This window comes from Echeneis naucrates, chromosome 15, assembly GCF_900963305.1.
Source record: "Echeneis naucrates chromosome 15, fEcheNa1.1, whole genome shotgun sequence".
In the NCBI taxonomy this organism is placed as follows: domain Eukaryota; kingdom Metazoa; phylum Chordata; class Actinopteri; order Carangiformes; family Echeneidae; genus Echeneis; species Echeneis naucrates.
In genome coordinates, this window is record NC_042525.1 from 22,419,727 (window position 1) to 22,442,977 (window position 23,251).

General features: G+C 39.8%; 1 protein-coding gene across 1 annotated transcript in view; it reads right to left on the reverse strand.

Moving 5' to 3' along the window:
* tjap1 (tight junction associated protein 1 (peripheral)) overlaps nt 1–23,251 on the reverse strand; it is a 50,461-nt gene that overhangs the window by 9,557 nt on the left and 17,653 nt on the right. Inside the window, exons 2-9 of the mRNA XM_029520760.1 lie at nt 18,624–18,739; nt 17,815–17,860; nt 12,599–12,771; nt 8,145–8,173; nt 7,443–7,604; nt 5,792–5,858; nt 634–741; nt 344–427 (exon numbers count right to left, since the gene is read on the reverse strand). Coding sequence (XP_029376620.1) covers nt 344–427; nt 634–741; nt 5,792–5,858; nt 7,443–7,604; nt 8,145–8,173; nt 12,599–12,718 — 570 coding nt within the window. The 5' untranslated portion in view covers nt 12,719–12,771; nt 17,815–17,860; nt 18,624–18,739. The remainder of the gene's footprint in view (nt 1–343; nt 428–633; nt 742–5,791; nt 5,859–7,442; nt 7,605–8,144; nt 8,174–12,598; nt 12,772–17,814; nt 17,861–18,623; nt 18,740–23,251) is intronic.

The following is a 23,251-nucleotide window of genomic DNA, read 5'->3' on the forward strand; positions in this document are numbered from 1 at the left end:
TAATTTATACATCATAGATCTCGGCCCAGATGCCACAGCGTCTGGGTCATAGTCCCGCACCAGTCCATCTGTTAGTGACTTATGGTGGATTTGGAGTGCTGTTACATGGAAACCCTTGCACATGTCCTTCGGGTTCCCACCTGTGTACTTAAAGCCGAGACACCTGCTGGACCTAAGCTTTGTGGACTCTGGACTCCTCTGAAGCTAAGTTCAGGCGAAAACAGATCACCAGCTGCTGATGATTAACATATGAAGACAGCCAGCAACAAAAACTGCACCAATCACACTATAATAAGTATGACAATAACGAAGAAGAGCGTTACTGTTTGTCACAGTAACTTACATCTGCAAACTTGTGGTTCCTAAAATGTGACTTGTTGCACTTGAGCAGCTGAACAGCCAAATTACAGTCCTGCCTGTAACGCTCCTGAAAAAAGAGACAAAGAAAGCACAATCAGTTTGCTATTACTCTCTATCATAGCTGTAGCAACAGGTCAACCATCTTGAGCAGGTTAAGTGTTTTCCTTTTTGTTTTCTTAGACTCAACTACAATGCTATTTCTCTTATTTTTAGTTTAATTAAGGATCCATGTAACAAAGATAAGTTGAAAAAGACCAAAGTAAACAAACTCACATTGAGCTCCTCCAGTCGGTCAATGGCGTTTTTGGCATCCAGCAGTTTGTTGGTTAGCTCCACAATCTCCTGGTCCATTGTTTTTTTGTCCCTTTCCACTTTCCGCAGCTGTGAAGAAGGGGGTGGGGGAAGAGATCTCATATTAGAGCATCAGCTGTCAATCATAGTTAGGGCAGCCAGCAGAAGTGACAGGATGCAAGCCTTCAGCAGAAAAACTACATTCAGATCATGTGGGAATAATCTTCAATACACACTTAGAAAATGTTAATACATGAATAATCTGGATACGTTCATAGAGACGTCATGTTTGTAGCATTATGTAGAGTTACTTAGTCATAGTATCTTCAAAAAAAAAAAAAAAGGTTGACCACAAACTGAACTCATGCTTCATCTAACATTAAACTTTACACTTTGTCCTCGCCAGAAAATACATTTTAACACCAGTTTTAAAGTTCCTGATCTGACAGTTTTCCCAGATAATTTGAATGCTGCATTAGCCAGCAGCACTTCGCAGGTGCATTATGAGATGCAGAGTGTGGTTGCTGCGTGGGGATCAATAAGGTCTTGATCAAAGCATCAGCAAAGCTGACAGATGAATATTTTCATCAAGTTTTTCCCTGCACTGAACAAAATGAAGAAAAGAAAAGCAGCCAGCTAACAGCTATATTCTGTAAAGGTTTCTGTTAACATGGATTTTATGTCACCACAGATTTGATCTAACATGTAAATCGCTCCTCGCTGCAGCCCGGACCCGGCATATATGGGTGCGCTCCGGTGTCAGCCAAACCGTGAACATGACCTGTTGCTTAATTCACTTCTCTTCACCTGAACCAACCCTCTCACATTAACAAATCATTTCTACCATTTCTATCATAGGTTAACACATGGCCTTAATTGGTTCTGATCTGACCTCTGGCTCCACACACATCACAGACCAAAATGTAATCTTACTCTTAAGATAATGTAAAATAATAAGTATTGAATTATACGTTAGATTTCATGTAATGTCATACAGAACTGATACATTAGATATATTTAAGATTAGATGCTACATCAAATATGCTGTTAGGTGAAATCTGAAAATTATGATTTCCATTTGATTTGATTTCACAGTTTGAGAGGTTTTTGAGTCCAGGCCATTAAAGCAGGGGTGGGAATCAAGGACCTGTTCCTTCGAGAACTGATTACAAACTGCCCGATTCCTCTGAATTAAAGTTCATTGCTTCCTTTTATGTTTCTCAGACCTGGATGATCAACAAATTGTGATGTAATTTGGAAATTACTAAAGGATGGTGAAGGTAGGAGTTTAGCTATGTGGGAATAGCGATCAGGTGAACATGTTGGAACTGAACAGACTGTGGCAGAGAACGTCAGTTGAGTAGGTGGTCTGTTAGTCTCACACAATGTATGAATGCATCCTGGACATGTTCATGTGGTTCATGTGGCTATATTTTCTGTGTAGGCAAACAGATGGAGAAAACTGTTGGGAGAAACTCAGAAACTGTGAAGGAATAATTTCATGAATAGATACGGAATGGGACCAATACACAGAATCAATAATAGGTCTGGTATCAACAGATCCATAGGTATTCCCATCCCTGCATCAGAGAGGAGCGATTAGGTTCAGTGATCATTCTGTACTCAGTATTATACTCAGTATAACTCTGTGCTGCCTTAACTACAAGCAAAAATATAAATAAATAAGGAATAGCTGGGCTGAGTTTGAACACCATGTCCACAGCAGGCTTTTGGAGGATACATCCTGTATATACCAACAGAAACTCAGTCTAACACAAAGTCCCCAATCGTTCTCTACAGGCAGAACTTCATTTATAAAAACAATGTGTTAAGAGATAAACCAAAAAACTACAAGAGAGATACTAAGGTTAGGACTTGGTGTTCAAACACCTTCAGACAACTTCAACAATATCTGAAAGAGAGAAAACTGAGGGAGAGAATGGAGAGAAGAGAGGTTGGATGAAAAGGGGGAGATGAATGAATGAAACGCAACTGCATGAACCCATGTCTGACTGACAGCAGCCTGATGAAGATGAGGAAGATAATGAAGATGAAGATGAGTCAATCCATCAGAGGGCAGCATGAGAGAAGAGGAGAAAAAGAAAGAGAGAGAAGATGAAGAACAACATCAGACCAAACAGACAAAGACACATTGGAAGTCGATGTTCAGAAGATTAATGAAACTTGAAACTTTTGGTTTTAAAAGTTTTAACAGAACTGAGTCCGAGTCCGATTTAATTAAAATTTACTTTTTTGAATAAATGAAAGTACTTCTAGAAGTTTAGATAGCAATATGTCTGACTCTTTTAAGTGAACTTGTAAAACTGAAATGGCTTGAACAGCAAAGTAAACAAAGAGTTATTTTGAATTCTCAGTGGAAAACAGATGCTTACTCACTGAAAAGTTAGCCATAGCTGGAACAACTCTAACGGAATTTACTAAAAAAGTTTTACAGGATCAGCTGTAGCATTTCCTCAGAAAAGTAACATTATTAATTCCAAGATTAATTTAACTTCATTAACAAATAAAGCAGGAAAATTCAATTGATTTCGTCCTTGATTTCAAAGACATTTATTATCAAATTTGTCATCAAACACACAGACTACATTAAAGTGTCTCCACCAGGTGTTAATGATTTAATGAAATATTCAGCTGCATGACGTCAGTGAAGGTAACAGTTCCTTCATTTTACCTTTCCATTTCCTTATCATATTTAATTTTTCCTTACAGCACACTGATAATTACAGTGACCTTTGGTGCCCAAGGCAACCACCCCGCTGTCAGTCAGATCCACTTTTCCACAGTTGATCAATACACAGCGTCAGATCATTTTGTCATCGATCAGTTATTAGCAGATTCATCAATGATCTGCACACTAAACAAACACTAACTCACACACTGGAGAGAAAACAGCATCAGATATTGAGCAGTAACATGTACACACACCCACCCCAACCCAAAAGGGTTTGGACCAATCAGGAGATTTGCTACTGAGCTGGCAGGATAGGGACAGCTCCACGATGACAGTAACAAGGCTCATTAAACTAATGAGGAGAATAAATCTAATTAAAGCTGCAGGAGGCGATGAACAGGCTCTCGCCTGCCTGTGCAACTCGGACCACCCCAGACTTGCCCCCAAACGCATAAAAACTTTAAATGTTTTGCCGAGTGTGGCATGTGTGCAATGTACTGTGAGTGCTTACTATGTGGCGTCAGAGAGCACTCATGAGTTTTACATCATGTGGATGTGCACAATATGGAGAAGATGCCTTGTAAATATCATACAAATCTGATGATGTTTGTGGAAGGAGACTGACTTCCTGTGTCCACTGGGTGGCGTTCTGATTCACTATTCACATCTGGACTTGTTAAGAGAGTCTGAACATGTGTGCAAAAGTTGTTGCAGATTGGATGCTATATGTAAGAGTTATAATGATGTCCCGTTATGAGTGTCCCCTCTGTTAAGCTAGAGAACATACACCGATCTGATTTCATGTCTTTTCGTAGCATGGAGAACACAGCCTGTATATCATGTACATCTGATGATGTTTGTGTTATTAGGCTGACCTTCTGTGTCCAGGAAATGTTGCTTGGTGTTTGACTTATTGACACATAGATGTGTTCAGGGTGGGAATCTCATCATATGTGCAAAATTTGGAGCAGATTGCATTGGGCCAATAGGTGTAGCAGACGAAAACAATTTTGATGACTTTTTATCTTCAGTGTCTTGAAATGAAACTGACTGCATGTGAACTTGTTTGGCTAAAAGGTGAACAAAGAGTTATTTTATTCATGAGACTTGCTGTCTTCCTGTGTCCAGTAGGTGGCGCTCTAAGTTTGACTCATTAATACACAGACGTGTTGAGAGGGAGACTCTGATCATGTTTGGTGAATTTAGACCTGATTGGACAATGTATGCTGGAGTTATGAAGAGTTCCTTTTTATGGAAAAGCCTCAAAACTTGCTACTACGTCACGCAAAGTAAGGACAAGTAATTTAATAGATTTTGATAAAGTTACATCTTCATGCTTTTGAGATGATACTGAGTGGATATGACTACAACGTATGATAGAGTTATGAGGATTTCTTTTCATATGGCGAAACCAGCCAGAGTCCAAAAAGCCTGACACAATGCCACACCAAGCAGGTACAACGCACAAAAAGAATTTATAGTTTTACATCTCTACGGTCTTCATGGTCCCTTATCCAAGCCTCAAGTACAATGGGTGCAAAGCTGTCAAACTGACCAAAGATCAAAATTTCAAATCAAAATCGGCGCCTTCCTGTTTGAGTGAGGTTTGGGTCCTCAAGACTTTTTTTGTGTAGCTGGCCATCATACATTTGTGTACCAATTTTTAAGGTTGGGCAGTTGAGTACATTTTTTGACATGCATTCCTGTGCAGAGGAAATATGGCATTGGACAGGACCCGCAACATGTGTACAAGAATTGGGGTAGACTGGACAACACATGCTGGAATTCAGAGGGTTTTCTCCCTTGTGGCAACAAATTGAAATCGAAATCATGCCCTCCAAAAACTATGGACAAAAAATTTTTTGTTAGCTTTTCATCTTCAAGGTTGAGACGACACTCAGTGATTATGAAGTCATTTGAATGAAAATTTAAGGAGTTATCAAAATCTGCAGAATTTGCCAAAATTTCAATTTCAAATCATAATGGCCGACGTCTTGTTGCAGTGAGGATATGGGTCCTTGAGAGTTTTCTGTGCGGCTCTGTGCAGCTATTTGTGTCAATTTTTGTTTATGTACATCAAGCCTAAGTGAGGGGCTCAATTTTATATCGAAGGACACTGAGCCATTTTTGACATGCGTTTCTGTAACCGATGAAATATCCAAATTCCTAGTCCTGAAGTGCAAATTTTGAGAATTTCGGGGTATGTTAAAGTCCCCAAAAAGGCTGTTGAAATGGCGGAAGGATAATAATACTGCCAAAGGATGCAACAGGGCTCTGGCACTGTCTACAGCTTGGGCCCCTAAATTAACAAATCCAGTAAAATCAGGAGGTTTTCTGTTTGGACTGAAAGACTCTCTGGCCTTGGTTATTATTTCACATGGTTTAAGCATATTGACAATCAAAATGCTGATCAAAAGTCAAAGGTCAGGGGAAAAGATGAGCGTTTACCAGAGCGTGAAGCTTCTCCTCTAGATCCTGATTGGTTCTCTGAGATGCTGTATAGCTGTTCTGAAGTCTGCAGAGAGAGGGAGAGAAATGTGCTGTAAAGTGTGCTAATCCAGCCTCAGAGGACAGGACTGTTGCAGGAACAGTGGCTTAGATTTACACAGGCATTCCTGAATTATTTGAATTTTTGGATTGATTAGTTATCATTTACAGAAACAGTTGTTGTTGTTGTTGTTGTTGTTGTTGTAGTAATTGGAAAGATTCTGGTGGCTATATGGTGGATTTAATCACAGCTAAACTATGAAGGAGAGTCATAGCAGAGCTAAAGATGAACTAGGAGTTAAAACACAGCTGAGTCACAGTCAAGTTACAGTCTATTTGAGCAGACTGAAAGCATCCTCTGAATAGAAACTATAAATCTTCTGCAGAGAATAATTGAAAACATTTCAGGGTTAAAACTTTAAAAAACTTCTTATCTGGTTGAACATAGAACCTGTCTCTCCCTCTTCCTTCTCCTCCTCCTTTTAGCTCAGTCTGGTTGAGCAAAGAATCACTGATTATCTTTGCAGAGCAAAATAAAACTGATGAACTGTTAACAATCTTACAGTAGTCTTCAGCATAACACTGAAACCAACAAAATGACTGGACTTCACACTTAAACCACCTCATGAGAACGCACACTAAGGTAGCTTAAACATGATAAATTGTTTTAATGAATTCTCAAACAAACTGATCAATGTGTTTTCTACATGCTTGAATATTTGGTTGTCTTTTCAATGTTGCACATAAGATGTCAAATTGTTGCTGATTAAAGATGTTCTCTGAATTTGTTTGGATTTGGTGTATATATCTCCATGTTTTGTTCCTGCTCCGACCTTTATACTGAACTTTTCACTTCATCTTAAATTTCTCTTTAAGTAAATGTAAAGAGGATGTAAGTAAACATGAATCATAAGACTCAACTGCTTTCATGATGTAGTGACTAAACTTTTAATTGAAATGAAATGTACACCAAGACATTTAGCTACAGGATGAAAACCCTCTTCAGAAATAATAAGGGGATGTAAACAAAATGATTTATCACATGGAAAAAATAAAATAGGATGCTAGTGAATAGCAAAACCTGATCTAAATTAACCCTCAAGGCTTCAAGATATGTTCAGCTAAATAATCCCGTGAGTTCACAGAGTCAGGAACAGAGACATGTACAAGCTCACACACACAGCCTGCGGCTTCTGATAATTAGAGGAGCTAAGCTTTCATTTATTCAAAAATCTTTGATCAGATTCATTAAATATGTATCGAGGAGTACAGTGTATGCAGGTGAGTGTTAAGAGTGAGCAGTGTTAGTCATGTGCCCTCATCCTGTAAGTCTTCATGTATTTGAGCTGTGTGATAAAATTACTGCTCATTTAAGCACAAGCACAGCATGCAAAGTGTGGCGCTGATGATTAGGTTGGGCTTGTTAGCTCAGACCACAGTTTATTATCAGGTGCTGACTGCTAACCAGCCTGTAAGGAGATTGTACCAGATGCCATAAATCAGCTCAGGCACCAGCTGTTACTGCACTGGCAACACCTGTAGGGGGAGGGACCTGTATGAGCAGACCAATGACAGATCAGCTGTGAATGATCGCACTCGTCTGAATCCTCACCTGCGGAATTTGTCTCTCATCTTGTCCAAGTCATCTCTAGTCCGACAGAGCTCCGCGTCCATGTAGTGACGGTTTCCATCAAACTCTGCTTCCATAGCCTCCATTTTGTGGGTTGAGAGAGAGAGGCGCCGCCGCAGGTCTTCATTCTGCTGCTGAAGTATTCTGGGTAACAGAAACAGACAGGAGGATGGAGGTCCCGATCGAGCAGAAGTAAATCACATACAGTAGCAGGCTCTAGCCCATGTGACCAAGTTTTGAAAATTAAAACACCTTATTGGAAACTGCTCAATGTTTCTTGATAAGATTCTGCTGCTCTCTATGATGAGGCTAAAAAAAAACCAAACAAAAAAACTTCATACTTAGATCTAAAAGAAATGAAATGATTATTTCATTAATATAACATATAGTATAAAATAAAATTAATGGATAAATTGTGAAAGAAATAGAATACAGAATACAATTTATTTCATTATTTCACAAGTTAATGGTTGTGTTGAAACTTTGAGTTTATTTTATGTACAGTCCAAGTCTTGTGACTGGAGTCACCTGTTAGCAGGCTATCAGCCAACAATTATTTTCCCTATGGATTAATACTAAGAGCTCAAAGATCAGTATTCAGTTCTCTTTGACAGAGAGGGTGCAAATCCCCTGACTAACTAGAAATATCTTCACTGAGAGAATAGAACAGGACAAAACTCTCACCTGATCCTGTCAGCATCTGTTAAGGCCTCCTGCAAGAGAAAAAAAAGTTACAAATACTTAATAATACATAATAACACCATAATCAATCAAAGATAGCAAGATTTATGTAAAACATCTGTTAAAGCAAGTGTTAAATTTCATAAATATATTTACAATGACCTGCTAGGACACTAGGACACTATGAACATTATTTTATTACACTTTTATTACACTACACTTTATTACACTTACACTCATTTTGAACTGAACTCACATTCCCAAACTATCTCTGATATATTATCAATGTCTCCAATGTCTTCTATTGAATAACCATCAGGAGCAGTAGTGGAAAAATAATATATATATTTTGCTTGAGAGGCTAAAACCAACTTAGAATTAATGTAATGAATAATTTTTTAAACTGTTGCTCATTATCATCTCTAACCATTCATTGACCACTCATTGCAAATGTACACAGGTATGTGCACAGTCAGATTACTGCATGTTGTAAACCACATTAGTCTGGTTCTTGGTTCACATTTGCCACTGAGGCTAACACACTGATAAAGCTGCTGTGTTCAGAGAGGCCTAGTCTGACGGGGGAAAAAATGATGATTTATTATGTACACTTTGTGTCCACTGAAATGTGATTATCGGTAGTCAAGAAGATGAACTTGTAAGAATTAAAAGATTGTGTGATAAATTAATGTTTCCCCACATTGACCTTTGCACTTCAGCTTTCTTGTTTTTTTCTCTGACTAATTGCACCTGACAGCAGCTGCAGCCCGAAGATGTCGTCAAAACTGATTCATGACTTCAATGTGAAATTTACCAGGAGATAGAACCAGCAGCACAGATTTCTTCTCAGACACAAGAGCTTAAATTGATTGATTTTTGAATAAAGTCTAGTGTTGATTCAGTAATGACTGTTTCCAACTACAAACGAGTCATAAACATCAATCATTTATTAAAATAAATCATTGGTAATTATAGTTTTACTGAGATCTTCCCGTGGACACACATCAGTTGAGACTGAACCATAATATAATAAAATAAAATAAAACAAATAATAAAATAAATAATAATAAAATAAAATAAAATAATATAAAAATGTTAGATGCTGAGCATTACTGAACTCATTTTCACATTTGTCATATTCGGATCACAGTTAAAAAGTCAGCTTCAGTACCTGTCTTTGCAAAAGTTTAAAGATTCCGATTAAATAACCTTTTAAGTCATTAAAAGTATGAAAAAAGTATGAAAACATGTAACTCTTCACTCTTCCCACAGTAGCGACCTAAGGTCCTGCCCAAGATTTGTAAGAGTGGACAAGCTGAACGCCAGCTGACTTGATGCAACATCTCCCTGCTGGTTGCAGGCAACAAGCCTGAGTTAGCATCAACTGCTAACGTCACTGCAACAACAGCAACACAACCACATTAAGGGACTAAGGAGGCATTCAACCACTCAGACCTGCAGTTCTGGACTCTCGACTTGGACAAAGTACAAGAAAGGACAGTTGTTTGTCCAAGAACTGGGTAATGTTCACTGGGCCAACCTAGCAGAAAACACACACAGCTAAGAACAGGACTGTTAACCTTTGCACACGCAAATGTAGAATTGGTTACTTCATCTGTTGGGCTTTCTTGGATGTATTTAAGTTGTTGGTTAGCCACACCAAATGTTGATGTTGATTGTTGTATGTTCACACGCACACGTATATAGCCCATATTAAAATAGTACCTGTGTTTTTGTTTGCTACTTGATAATAAATGTTATTAAACACAAACACTATTGCCAAACTCTTCTCTGCAGAGGTCTGAACTCTTCTACTTTAATGCGGTAGTTATTTCGTTAATTATAATCAGAGCCAAATAAATTGTATTTTATGCAACTGAATTGGTGATTTGGCTGTTTCCCCTTGTAGGGTGGTGCCCCGAGGTTAACTTTGATCATTTAACATTAATATCTTTCATATTAATAGTTTAGTCAGTTTTGATGGCCAATCACCATGAACTACCAGGCTACCAAAAAATGGTGCCCCATGTAATTTGTACAGTAACAACAGTGTTGTATGTAAGTGAGGCACGGTGCGTGACAGAGAATGTGTGTTCAGAGTGTTGGTTAGAAAACAGGCATGTGTAAAACCATATTGTCTGCTCTTCTACTTCATTTGGATATATAAAATAACAACATGTAAGTTGCAACATTGTCTTTTCTGCCCCCACCACTAAAATGTACAAAACGTCCAAGGTTGTGTGTCACTTGGGTTCCTCAAAATTGTTTCCACATGCAACACCACTGCAAAAAATTTATCCAATATAGGAAAACTATGGATTTTCATGTAATGAAATCCTGTAACAGAAATTAAAGATTGTCAAAACATTACATATTAAATAGGGTTTAGACAAACATATATTTAGCCTATATGTTTTATAAAGATGCCAGGTGCTGGTCACAAAATGAAAAGTCCCAGAACATTTGCGGGCAAGCTCCAGCATAAATTTAGCACTGAGTATATCGACTGTTGAGATTAATGTCTTACAAATAGGAATACTGCCAACATTTTCTCAATAGAGCTTCCAACCTTCAACTCTACTGTTAATGTGGTAATTGTTGTTGGAATTATTAATTTAAGGACTAATGCGCGTTCTAAATCAACAATAATCAATATAGGATATCTTTTGTCATTGGACTGGTGCCCAAGAGGATAACGGTAAGGGTGAGTAAATATTAGTAGTTTGATAAAGTTAATATTTTCATGTTCATATTTTATTAATCTCTTATAGCCAATAATAATTCATGTGTTGAGATATGTATGACCCAACACCTAGTTAATGGATTTTTTGTTTCTTTAACAGTTTCTGAAACTCTTGGAACATTTTTTGCTTTTTTAACATGCAGGAGAAACACAGGAGGTAGCATGTAGAGGGAAAGTGAGGATGATGATGATGAAGATCGTCCTCCCTCTGACCTACCTTGATTCGGGACAGAAGTGACAAATTGAGGATTGGTGGTCCCTGTGTATTTTCCTGAGCATTCTTTTGTACTCCTCTATTCGCTTGCAACACCTCCTTTTGAGGCTCCTCTGTGACGTTACCCTGCTGGGTTTCCTGCCCTACCCCTTCCTCTTGCAGGGGCTGATACCAGCTGCCAGGTCGTTGCAGCGCTGCCACCCAGTCATTCCAGCGGCGAGTCCGTTCTGTGGTTGAACACTCCACCTGCTGCTTCCGGTGTGCAGGTTGGTGGCAGTGACGTTTGCACTGGGGAGCGGGGCTTTCTTGTTCTCTGGAGGAGGACCTACCAAGCAGTGTGAGGTGGGCAGGGCTTAGGACCCGATAGGTGATCTCATCCAGAAAATTGGAGAAACGAACTTTATCTTCGAGAATCTGCATCTTCCAGTTCCAGTTTGTCCTGCTGGGTGAGGGTGGGGCCGAGGACCGCCCTGGGGCCAGTGGCCGTTTCTCTACCCGGTCAAGAGAGTGAGCTGGCCGGTGGAATTTTGGGCCGCTACCCGCTCGGCTGTTATCCAGTCTCTCCACTGACTTTGACTTCCTGATGATATCATAGGTATGCTCCATGCCCAATGAAGCTGGCTGCTTTAGGATGCCCTTGGGAGGGGTGGTAGGCTGGATCCGGTTGGTGGTCTGTGGCCATAGAGTCTTATTGTTACGACGCTCTCCTCTGGGACTCCTGGTAGGTGAACGCTTCCGGGCTGCTTCAAGGCTTGGATGCACTGGCAAACGCTTGTTGCCAATGGCTGTACACTGACTTGTTGAATAGCGTGAATTCGAGGAACACAAGGGACTTGTGGTACAGTAGGACCTTGTGGTGTCATGAGAACCCAAGGTGTTTTGAGGAGTCAGCGTGTTATAGGAATCCGCAGTCCAGCAAGGACTTGAGCTACGGTGAAGACTTGAGGAGTTATGAGGACTTGAGCTACGGTGAAGACTTGAGGTGTCATGAGGACTTGAGCTACGGTGAAGACTTGAGGTGTCATGAGGACTTGAGCTACGGTGAAGACTTGAGGTGTCATGAGGACTTGAACTACGGTGAAGACTTGAGGTGTCATGAGGACTTGAACTACGGTGAAGACTTGAGGTGTTATGAGTGCCTGAAGTGTGGCGAGGAATTGAAATGCAGTGAAGACTAGTGAAGTTATGAAGGCTTGAATTGCAGTTAGGACTTGTAGTTTTATGATGACTGGTGATGTGGTGGTCAGATGCTGTGATGCCCACTGCTGCAGTTCTTGTCCGGTTAGGTCTGCAGGAGTGGCTTCTGAAAAGTAATGGTGGTGGGATACAGAGCTCTAGACTGGACGAACTGGAGACTTCTGGCTCACTAGCTGAGGGTAGGATTTTTGGCGTCTGGACGCCATGCCGCGGGCTAGCACTCTGTGGTCGTTTAGCAGCAGCGGAGAAGTGTGTTAGGTGCTGCGAGGTTGATGAAAGTGTGCTATGGGTATGTTGATTTACCTGATTGATGTCGGGTTGCAGTGCAGGTGGGGGTGGAGCAGTGGGCAAGGCGTGGCGTGTCTCACGATGCTGCGGTGGAGCCTTACGGTATGGCTTCCTTGCTGGAGCTGCACTTGTCATCCTGGACCCTGCTTCCTTTTTTTTTTTTTTTTCTTCCTGTCGTTCTGTCAGTCCTGCCAGGGGAACAATTGAAAAATGAGGTAGGAAAAACAGCAGAAACCTGCCAGCTGCCCACTGACCACTCACCACGACACCTCAACCACAACTAGACTCTTACCCTGTTGTGTGTCTCCATCTCTCTCGCTAACTCTCTCACTCTAGCTCTCCCTCACTTTGCAGATCAATGTGTGATCAACCCTCATCAACATCAACAGTGCCTGCATGTGTGCTCATGCTTGTGCGTCTGATGGAGCGTAAATGCGTGCCTTTGTTGACTTTCTGAATGATTCTAAGGATCAGGCTTATGGCACAGATGATCTGTGAGAACATTTTCCTCTTGTCTGAGGAAAGCGTACACAGTGCAGGTCAAAAATAAGTCTAGTACTTAGGAACAACACATTGTGTCTGTCATCAAGAAGTCAGAAATAAAGCAATGATAAATCAAAGGTATATATACATATCCATGTATTCATACCTTCCTGAGATCCAGGTATGTGTGCTGGTCCTCACAAAGTTAAGAAATGAAGTAGTCCTAGCATGGTTAAAGTAAAATTAGTCCCACAGGACTGATGTCACAAAGGCGCAAGAGATGTCAAGTTTGGGTTAGAGCTAAGGTTTGGATTTGCTTGGATGAATTTACACATGATATTCATATCTGTCTGTAAAGCTATTCAAAGCTCAAACATGAACGGCTGACAGAACTAACAAGGATATCAATAAATGCACTGTTTGTGTGTTTATGTGTCCATCCAGAGAGGCTGCGTGTTGGCCTCAAGCAACACATTGATCTGGGTTTGTTTCCAGAACAGGAAGTGCAGCTCCATTGATCTAACTGGGGCAAATGTTAGCATGTCAGCATTAGCCTGCTGATCAGAGCTAAAGCAGCTAACATGCTCAATGTAAGACCAGCAGACATTGATCTGACTAACTAATAATATATTACTGACTGCTTTTAAATGTTTGAACTCTGGTTTCTATTCACATAGAAAGCAGATAAGAAAACAAATCCATACATTCATACACAACGCAATTATTATAACCCGTTTATAAATAATTAGCCTCAACCATAGTAATTTCCTCAGATGGTGCAGGTGTGGTCTGTTTCTGATGAACAATCTGCTCCATTTCGAGTTTGTTCTCGTAACACCAAACAATTTAGCCCTGAGGAAACCAATGACAAGTCATCCATCACTGTGCGATTTCCACAGTCAGATATACATTTGTAATTTTCATATTTGTACCAGCGCATCTGCAACTTTTGAGTCAGACGTAATGCCCCCCACCCTTGATATTGGTTCAGTCTTGTGTGACGCAATCAATTCTTGCAACCCAGAGGAACTCAAACAAACCATCTAACATTCCTTCTGATGTGTCCAACCCCAAATGCACAACTTTGAGTATTTTATCTTCACCAGCAAGTTCTGCACGCAGGAAGCAACTTCCTTTAATGATTTATTTCTTCGGACAGTGAACTATACAGTGCACATTACATTTGCCAAACACACACAGTTGGTCTTTAATGCAGTGTCCAGATATAACCATCCTGTCAGCGCAGCTTTAGCTTCAGCTTGATTGTAGTCTATTGTTAAGCACTTTGTAACGTCAATTTTTTTTTATACATATAGTCAAAATCTTGTCATATGATTAACAGTTCTTTGATACGTCTACTACAGAAATATAGCTAACCTTTACTATGAAATATAAAATATTTTCAGTTCCACTATACGCAAGCAAATTACTTTTATTATTCTCTCTTGGTAAAACGAGCAATCAGAATACAATCGTTGTCATTCTGCTCCATAATGTATGAAGCCTCAGGAAGGAGCATGCTGCTGGTATATACAGTGGTGTGAAAGTGTTTGCACCCTTCCTGATTTCTTATTTTTCCACATTTGTCACACTTAAATGTTTCAGATCAAACAAATTTAAATATTCAACAAAGGTAAAGCCTGGCTCACACCGCAGAACTTTAAAAATCTTGTTAAGATTCTGAAATCGGGTTGTATCACACACATAAGGAGAATCTTATAAGATTACAAATCTTAGACACGCACACACACTACAGGATTTCATCAAGCTTATCAGACCAGAGACTGACCCACCACATGATCCTATGTCATCTGACAAGGAAGTGAATGTAAACAAAAGCACAAAAAAATGTAGCTTAATGCACTGCTGCTAGCTGTAGCCATTATCTGTAGTGGAAAAGGCTAAAAGAATCTGGATGAAGAAGTGGTTGGGGAGACGCGGACAACATAGGTTGATCATTTCCGGTCCCTCATAAGCAGCTCTCTCTGATTGGCTATTGTCATCCTCAGCGAAAAGGGTTGTAATCATCCCAGTAAAAATCAAACATGTTTGAAAATTATCAGGGTGCCCCCGAATGTTGGGAGGGCTGATCGAGGGTTTTAGGATTGATCTGTCACTCGCTCACACTAGAAGATAATCTATCCCAATCAGGGTAAAATCGGACTGAGAATCCTGTAGTGTGAGCCAGGCTAAATACAACAAAACACAAAATGCAGTTTTAAATGAAGAGGTCTACAGGGCCCTGGGTGAAAAAGTGATCGCCCCCTAAACCTAATAAGTGGTTGGGCCACCCATCGCAGCAACAACTGCAATCAAGCATTTGCGATAAATGGCAATGAGTCTTTTGCAGCGCTGCAGCGAGGAATTTTGGCCCGCTCATCTTTGGAGCAGAATTGCTCCAAAGTCTTAAGCTGGTGTGTTTTGGATCATTGTCCTGCTGCAGCTTCAGCTTGAGGTCACGGACACTCTTCTTCAGGATTTTTTGGTAGACAGCAGAATTCATGGTTAACATTTACCACAACAGGTCTTCCAGGTCCTGGAGCAGCAAAACAGCCCCAGACAAGCACACTACCACCACATTTTACTGTTGGTATGATGTTCCTTTTCTGAAATACTGTGCTACTTGTGCCCCAGATATAAGGGAACACACACCTTTGTGTTACTTGGGTTATCTTTGTCTAATATTTAAATTCTGAAACATTTGTTTCAAGTGTAACAAACATGCAAAGAAATAAGAAATCAGGAAGGAGGCAAACACTTTTTCACACCACTGTAGATGGCAAATTAAAGCTGCAGTTAATGGGCAAAATATCTGAGCACAATTAATATGGGGAAAAAAAATTGCATCATTAGTCTGCAATGGGTTTTTGACAGGGCAGCAGGGCGCTTCAGCCCTCTGATTTGCCTCCACCCTTCTCTCCGGTCCCCCAATGTTAATGCACTACAGCACCACCTTGGAGAAGAATCAACACAGAATTTACCCTAATGAGCACAGCCCGTTTCCCTTCCCCCGTCCACCCTGCTGCATCTTGTCTGTCCTGTTTCTCCCTAGGTTCAGTGTGGTGAATGACTGCCCTCCCAGCCTCACAAAGGACATTTCACTCAATAAAGATCAATAAACTAGATTCCAGGGAGGGCTGGTGATGGTCATAGACACGCACTGAAGGAATAAAAACTTTTAGCTGCAAGACCTAGTCCATCAAGCTCATAAAAAGTTGACACCTTATAGTGGTAAACTATGAGGACAAATGCAGACAGAAAAACAAACAACACAAAAGATTTTCCTCTGATTGGCTGACAGATACTAAGTGAAAACATACAGGATAAGAGAAATAAGCCAATTTGCTAAAACAACAACAAAACAAAACAAAGGCTAACAGACTGCAAAGATCACTCTTTTCCCTCATTGCTGTCTGCCAGAAAACACCCAGCAGCCTATCAGTGTCAGGTAAATGTAGTCAGTCTGCCAGGTGAGCACATTAGTCTAATTAGACCTCAGCGCCACAGCTGCTCTTTAGCATCATCACAGCCCTCCCAGCATGATGCTAATAGACAAGCTGAGAGAGGCTGCAAAGGATTTATTGATGACGATCACAGGGCAGAAACAGACCAATGACTGACCAGAAATAACCAAAAAATGACCTATAACAGGCTAAGAACTGACCTGTAACAGACCAATATTTTACTGACTATGTGCTGAGAACAAAGGGAGGCCTAAATCATCCGTAGGTCTGAGTATGAGTGTTAATCTCTGTCTATATGCTGGCCCTGCAGTGGACTGGCAACCTATCCAGGCTGCACCCCGCCCAATGTGAGCTGGAATCTCTGGTCTTAAGATGGTGCCCTGTAATAAATTTGTATTAAACTGAATTTGTTTGGCAAATTATAGCTCTCTCTTTTTGGCTCATTTGATAAGCAGTATCTAAGTTGCACCCAAAACAATAAATAACCATGGACATGCCAGTAACTGACCAGTAAATATAGTGGCTGTGTGAGTAGCTATGAGTTAATCATTTATTCTGTGCTTATATTTAACATGAGTATCAGATAAGACTTGGATCTGAAGATAATCATTACAAAATAGTTTGAATGATAATTTTTTTTTCTCCATCTTCTTGTCCTGATGAGTGAGGACAAGGATGGTGTCTTCATCTACTCTGACTGCAGCTCCTGAATTTTACATCACAGCCCCATGAGTTTTTGCCAAGCCTGTGGTACTGTCACACAGCACGCACACATCACATCAGTACATAAGTATTTGTGAGGAGCCTGTAATAACATTATACACAATTAAATAATATCTCAGAAGATGCTGCGCTAGCAATTTTCTTTAATAATCTATGCAATAATCTATATCTTCTTTTGTTCTTCTTTGCTTTCACCACTTTTGTTTTCTATTTTTTACCCCCTTCCTTCCTCTTTATTTTTTAAATTTCCTTTTCTTATAGCTTTCCATTCTTTCCTTCCGCAACCTCCCTCTCCTCTTGCACTGTTTCCATGTTTTCTTTTGTCCGATTACTTTCTTCATCCAGTCTTTCTCCTTTTCTTTTATTGTTTATTTTCTATTCTCCTTTCCCCCTTCCCTTCATTTAATTGCTCCTTCCTCACATCTGAAACTTGTTAAACCACTGATCACTCAGATACTTTTCATCTGAATCTCTCTCATTAGATCATAGGTTAGTTTTACCATGTGTGATTTCATTATCTTCGAGGATTTGACATCATGAGCTCATGTGTATTCAACATACCTCAACTGTCAGCTGCTCCAGATCAGACTTCATCAACAGAAACAACCTGAAATAGACACAGGATCAGTTGTTATTCCTCATATCAAGTTATTAAAATATTTAAAGCAGCAGCAGTTCAGACTGTCCTTACACCAAAACACAAGAACATGTTTAAAGACAAAATATCCAAGAGAGGAGTAAATAATTGATGAAACTCTCAAGTTCTGCAGCTCCAGGACACAAATCATCAGACTCATCTTCCTGCTCACACTTTAATCAGTTGCTATCGTTATAAAGGAGGCCATTAGCGGTTGATACACCTGCAGCCCTAACGGTGAAACAGAAAAATCAGACAAGAAGTGAGGAAAATCACCTGCTGTGTTTGCACCTGTTGCCCAAGGTGTATAAAGTCTTACAGCAATTCAACAATGCAATAAGCTTCCTCAAGAGCAACCATGGGAATGACACAAAACTCAGCTTCAGACCCAAAACTGTAGTTACATATATCACATTTATGGTCTTATATGAAAATCCACTAAACTGGGGGAGGGTGCAGGGTCTGTCATTTTCTCACTGGTTACTGCAGCAAGAAGACAGTAAGGGAGTTAGATAAACCACAGCACACAGTTAAAAGGACAACTTTCAATATTAATCACTTGTATTGAAACAAATTTTTTCGTATGACATAAGTCATCATTATCATCACAATCAACTCAACATAATCACTGTGTGAGGTTCACGATGGAGAAAACATAAAAAAAATCTGATGAAAAGAGCAAAAAGAGCCAAGGCCACAAAGTAAGAGAAAGAATAAATGAATGGATTCTCACCTCATACATCAGCGCAAAAAATTTCCATGCTCTTTGCTTTGTTCATCTCTGCACGTTAAGTCCAGTTTCTCCTCCTCTTCCTCCTCTGGGCATGTGAGCCTGAGGCTTCTGATAACCTGAAACACAAGACGGGGGAATGGAAAAACACGAGTCAATAGCTGCTGCCAATCAGACAGAAAACAACAGAGTTATAATAGCTGTAAAGTCGGCTCAACCAGCGAAAGTACAAGGTATAGTAGCTTAAAAAAAAACAACAAAAAACAAAAAAAAAACAAAGGTTAAAATCACTTTTTTAAAACTGTCCAAAACAGCTAAAACTAGCTAAAAGACTTAGAATGCACACTGAAAATGGCAACTCTTTTCCCTCAGTGTTGTCTGCAGGAACAGAACAAACAGCCTATCAGTGTCAGGTAAATGAAGTCAGTCTGCCAGGTGAGCACATTAGTCTAATTAGACCTCAGCGCCACAGCTGCTCTTTAGCATCATCACAGCATGATGCTAATAGACAAGCTGAGACTTTTAAGGATTATGCTCAAAAGTGATATCCAGATATTTCTCAGAATTTTAGTGAAAACGTGGACATATCACAAATCACAAAGGAGATCTTTTTCTCTCTTTTTTTTTTTTTTTTTTACACATTTGAACAACATACTTCTTGGGCAGGATCGCATGAACAGTCATTTACAACTTTAAATTTTGAATTAAATATTCCTTTCCAGATTGCAAAATCACATTGAATCAATGTTGATATATGGTTGGAAAGGTAAAAATCAACAGCAGATCAACCTTCTAATAATTTTTTGTTGAAAATATGTCATTGAATCAACAATAATGGTTGAGTTTGATGATTGAAATGCCAGCACTGAATCAATATTTTTCAACGATGCTGTTTCGATGTGCAGAACTGGGGCAGACCATTTAGGGGTGCCTTATACAGTCCAATTTAAGCATCCTATGTTGTGGATGTTATCTTTATGCGTAAATCTTCTTAAAGTTTGTGTGTAATATGTTATGACATCAAGAAGTTGCCTCTGGATTGCATCAGGAAAGAGTGGGGCAGTCAAAACGTTTAAGCCTGGTGGTATATTCCAAGCAGGTGGCAGGTGCCGCCGAGAGTGTGGATCATACCATTGGAAAGGGGGGGGACTGTATTCTCATTGTTAAAATACTATATTTAAGCCGAAGACTCGCTACTAATTTGTTAACATTTCTTTTTTCTTATCAGAAATATACAAAAAAAAAAAATAATAATAATTTTTACTCATATTTAAGGAGGGCAGGGCACAATATAAAAATGGGCTTGACCCGCCTACGATCAAGACTCGGGAACTGTCTATGCCTCTGATTTTCCCATTGCTGCTCTTTGGTAGCTTCGGTAAGTGGAGAATATTTTTCCTAACTGAGTCTGTTTTGTGGGTGTTAGAGTTCATAAATTTTTGATTGTTAGCTGCCCAGGTTAAGCTCTTAGCACACAAAGTTAGCTTAACGTTTTAATGTTGTGTGTCCGTTGAGAGTAGAAATCTGTGATTCATAAAGTGTCTGAAGTCACACTCTATCACATTTAATGATCACTAAAAATGTTTAAAAATGCACAGTCCACACTGTATGTATTATTTTTTAATCTTTCAGCTACAGAGAGGTTTGACTGCAAGATGTCCCACCTAGAAAAGTGGCTAAGATGCTCCTGAGAGGGAGGTTTGAGCAGGACTCCCAGGGAAAATCAGGGTAGTTCAGTTATTCAATTCAGTTGTTACTGTTGTTTCAAAAGTTTTCAAAGAAAATATGAAGATGTGCTGTTTTTTTTTTTTTCTTTAGTAATTCAAATGCAAAATTTTATATTTCGTAATTCAAATTAAAGCACACAAAGGCCATATTGAACAAAAATAATAGTGCTATTGATATGTTTAAAATGTAAATGTAGAATACTATCTAGATGATGGTTGAATCAGTGTTGATTCAATGTCAGATGTGGTTGAAAATATGGCATTAACGAGTGCTTTCAATTCTGTTTCAGCGTAGATTCAACATCACTATAACTAGTGATACAAAAATTTATTGAAATCTTCAGTGTAAATATCAACTCTGAGTGTTTTAAAAAATGCATCTGAATGAGGTATTGTGCAAAAAAAAAAAAAAAAAAACTTTGCTACACTGATTACTTTTTCATGGCCTTAGGCAATACAGCAATAACCAATCAGTAACAGACCAATTACTGAGCAATAACCGACCAGTAACTGAGCTGTAAGAGACCAGTGACTGATGTCGTGGTACAACTTGCATGGGGCACCATTTGTTGGGGCCTGACACTTCATTGGGGATTGTCTATAGAAAATTGACTATTAATATGAAAGATATTTATGTTAAATAATAACTTCTACCATAAAATGCTATTGATTTGGTACGATGACTAATCAATTTAGCAACTACAGCCAAATTACCACATGTTGGTAATTTGTTGGCTTAAGTTGGCAAAGTTCCTTCTTCTGCACCATCAAATAGACTAGTGTTTGTGTTTAATAACATTTATTATCAAGTAGCAGAAAAACACTGCTTGTGTGTGCGCATTTTCAGAGTTTGTTGGGTTTTTCTAAGGGTTTATTTTATGTGTTGTAGCTGGCGTGCCAGCCATTTCTCCCTGCTGGCATTTAAATGTTATGGTCAGTCAGTCAATTTTAAGCGTAACCAATTCCTCGCAAAGGACATTTATCGTACCAAACACATATCCCTACCTTGAATGACATAAATTCAAACAACACCACACTTGGCTTTTGGCTTGAGAAATCTTTGCTGTGTTATAAGTCTCTTTATAAATCCAAAGATTAATTCATACAGTCCAAAAGTTCAATTGCAAATTCAAAATTCAACTTCAGGTTTTCCTTTTCACTTTTTTTTTTTTTTTAATCCATGAAAGGAATACAATATCATGGCAGTTTTTCCGGTCCAGTCAGATGAGTCAGGCTCCCCAGTCCAGGTTTTACGGCTTGGCTTGGGTTGTGGATACCGACTTCCATGTTTGCTTGGTGACTGGGTAGCAGAGTGGATTTTTATTAAAGTGGCAACAGTGGTTGCAGACAGTTACAGACTGAAGACAGGAATGAGGGATTTGTCGATTTCAATATGATTTGTCCATCGCGTCTGTGAGTATTGTAAGCTACAACTCTTTCCTCCTCCAGACTGAGTGAGTGCAATTTGAATTAAGGCGCAAAGAGATGACGGGTTTGAAGTGTGTGTACCCTTTGGTCACGACTGGTGATGTGTGTCCGTATGCATGTGTGACAGTGACCAAATGGGAGACAATGAAACTACAAACAAAACTACACAAACAAAATGGCTGCTGGGGCACACATGTCTCATGTGGCCAGCTGAAATAGTTCCAAGGTGACCGGGTAAAAAGGGGGAGGGAAAAAACATACACACAATGCAAACTAAACAAAGAAAATAAGAAAATGACAATTTATTGTTTGCAACAAGCCAAATACATTTTAGCCAGTTCCTGGAAATCTATGAATAAACCGAGTCTACAAACCTCGATGGCCACAATGTCGAATTCCCTATCCCTGGAAAGGCTTACATTTATGTTAAAGGGTAAATACCCCATGTTGAAGCAAATCTGGAAATTCTTATTATTTTTGGAAGGGGAGAAGGCCAAAGAGACCTCTGTGACCTAATTGATAAAGGGACATACCAATTATTATTGTTAGGTGTGGACTTTGGATTATATAGTATAGTACAGTATATTGCTCTGTCAAAATATGTGTAGTCTGTATGTCTGCCTTGTTGTGAACCTGATCTCTGGCACCGTATTTGTTCTGTGTTGTAATGTGTGTTTGTAATATGTGGAAAACTTCATAAATACATTTATTAAAAAAAAAATGGGGGGGGGGGGTTGAATGCAGGGTGAGTGATGCTGTAAAGTATGTGTGAACATACAACAATTGACATTGACGGCTAACCACCAATTTCTGCTTGATTTCTGCTAGGTTGGCCCAGTGAACATTACCCAGTTCTTGGACAACCAATTGTCCTTCCTTGTGCTTTGTCCAAGTCCAGTGTCCAGAGTCATGTTGGTTGCGTTGTTGTTGTTGCAGTGAAGTTAGCAGTTGATGCTAACTTGAGGCTCGTTGCCTGCTGAAAACAGCAGGGAGATGTTGCATCAAGTCTGCTGGCATTCACCTTAGCACTCTTGGGAAGGACCTTAGGTCGCTACTGTGGGAAGAGTGAAGCGTTGTCAAGGAGGTCAGAGCTAACCCTGAGTCAGGAGAGCTAATCCAAAGGAGGCCTCAGAGGACCCTAGCCCAGAGAGGATCCAGGAACCAAGACAGAGGGGTCCAAATGGACCCGAAGGAAGCCAGAGCCTCAGAAGAGAGTAAGAGGGGAACCTGTTGACCTGGGTCATGTGTCATACAGTGACCAATAGCAGCTGGACTTACAGTTTGTGGTTGTCTTCTCACATAGGTGTGAATAGATGGGCATTCTGGGAGAGCTGACTTCAAAGGACCCTGCTTTGTCCGGTGAACAAAGGAGCACGCTGTCTTGTCCCTTTCTTGAATGGGCTGTTCCCCAGCACTGACCAATAGGTGCCAATAAGAGACCAACAACCTACCAATCGCTGACCAATTACTGACCAA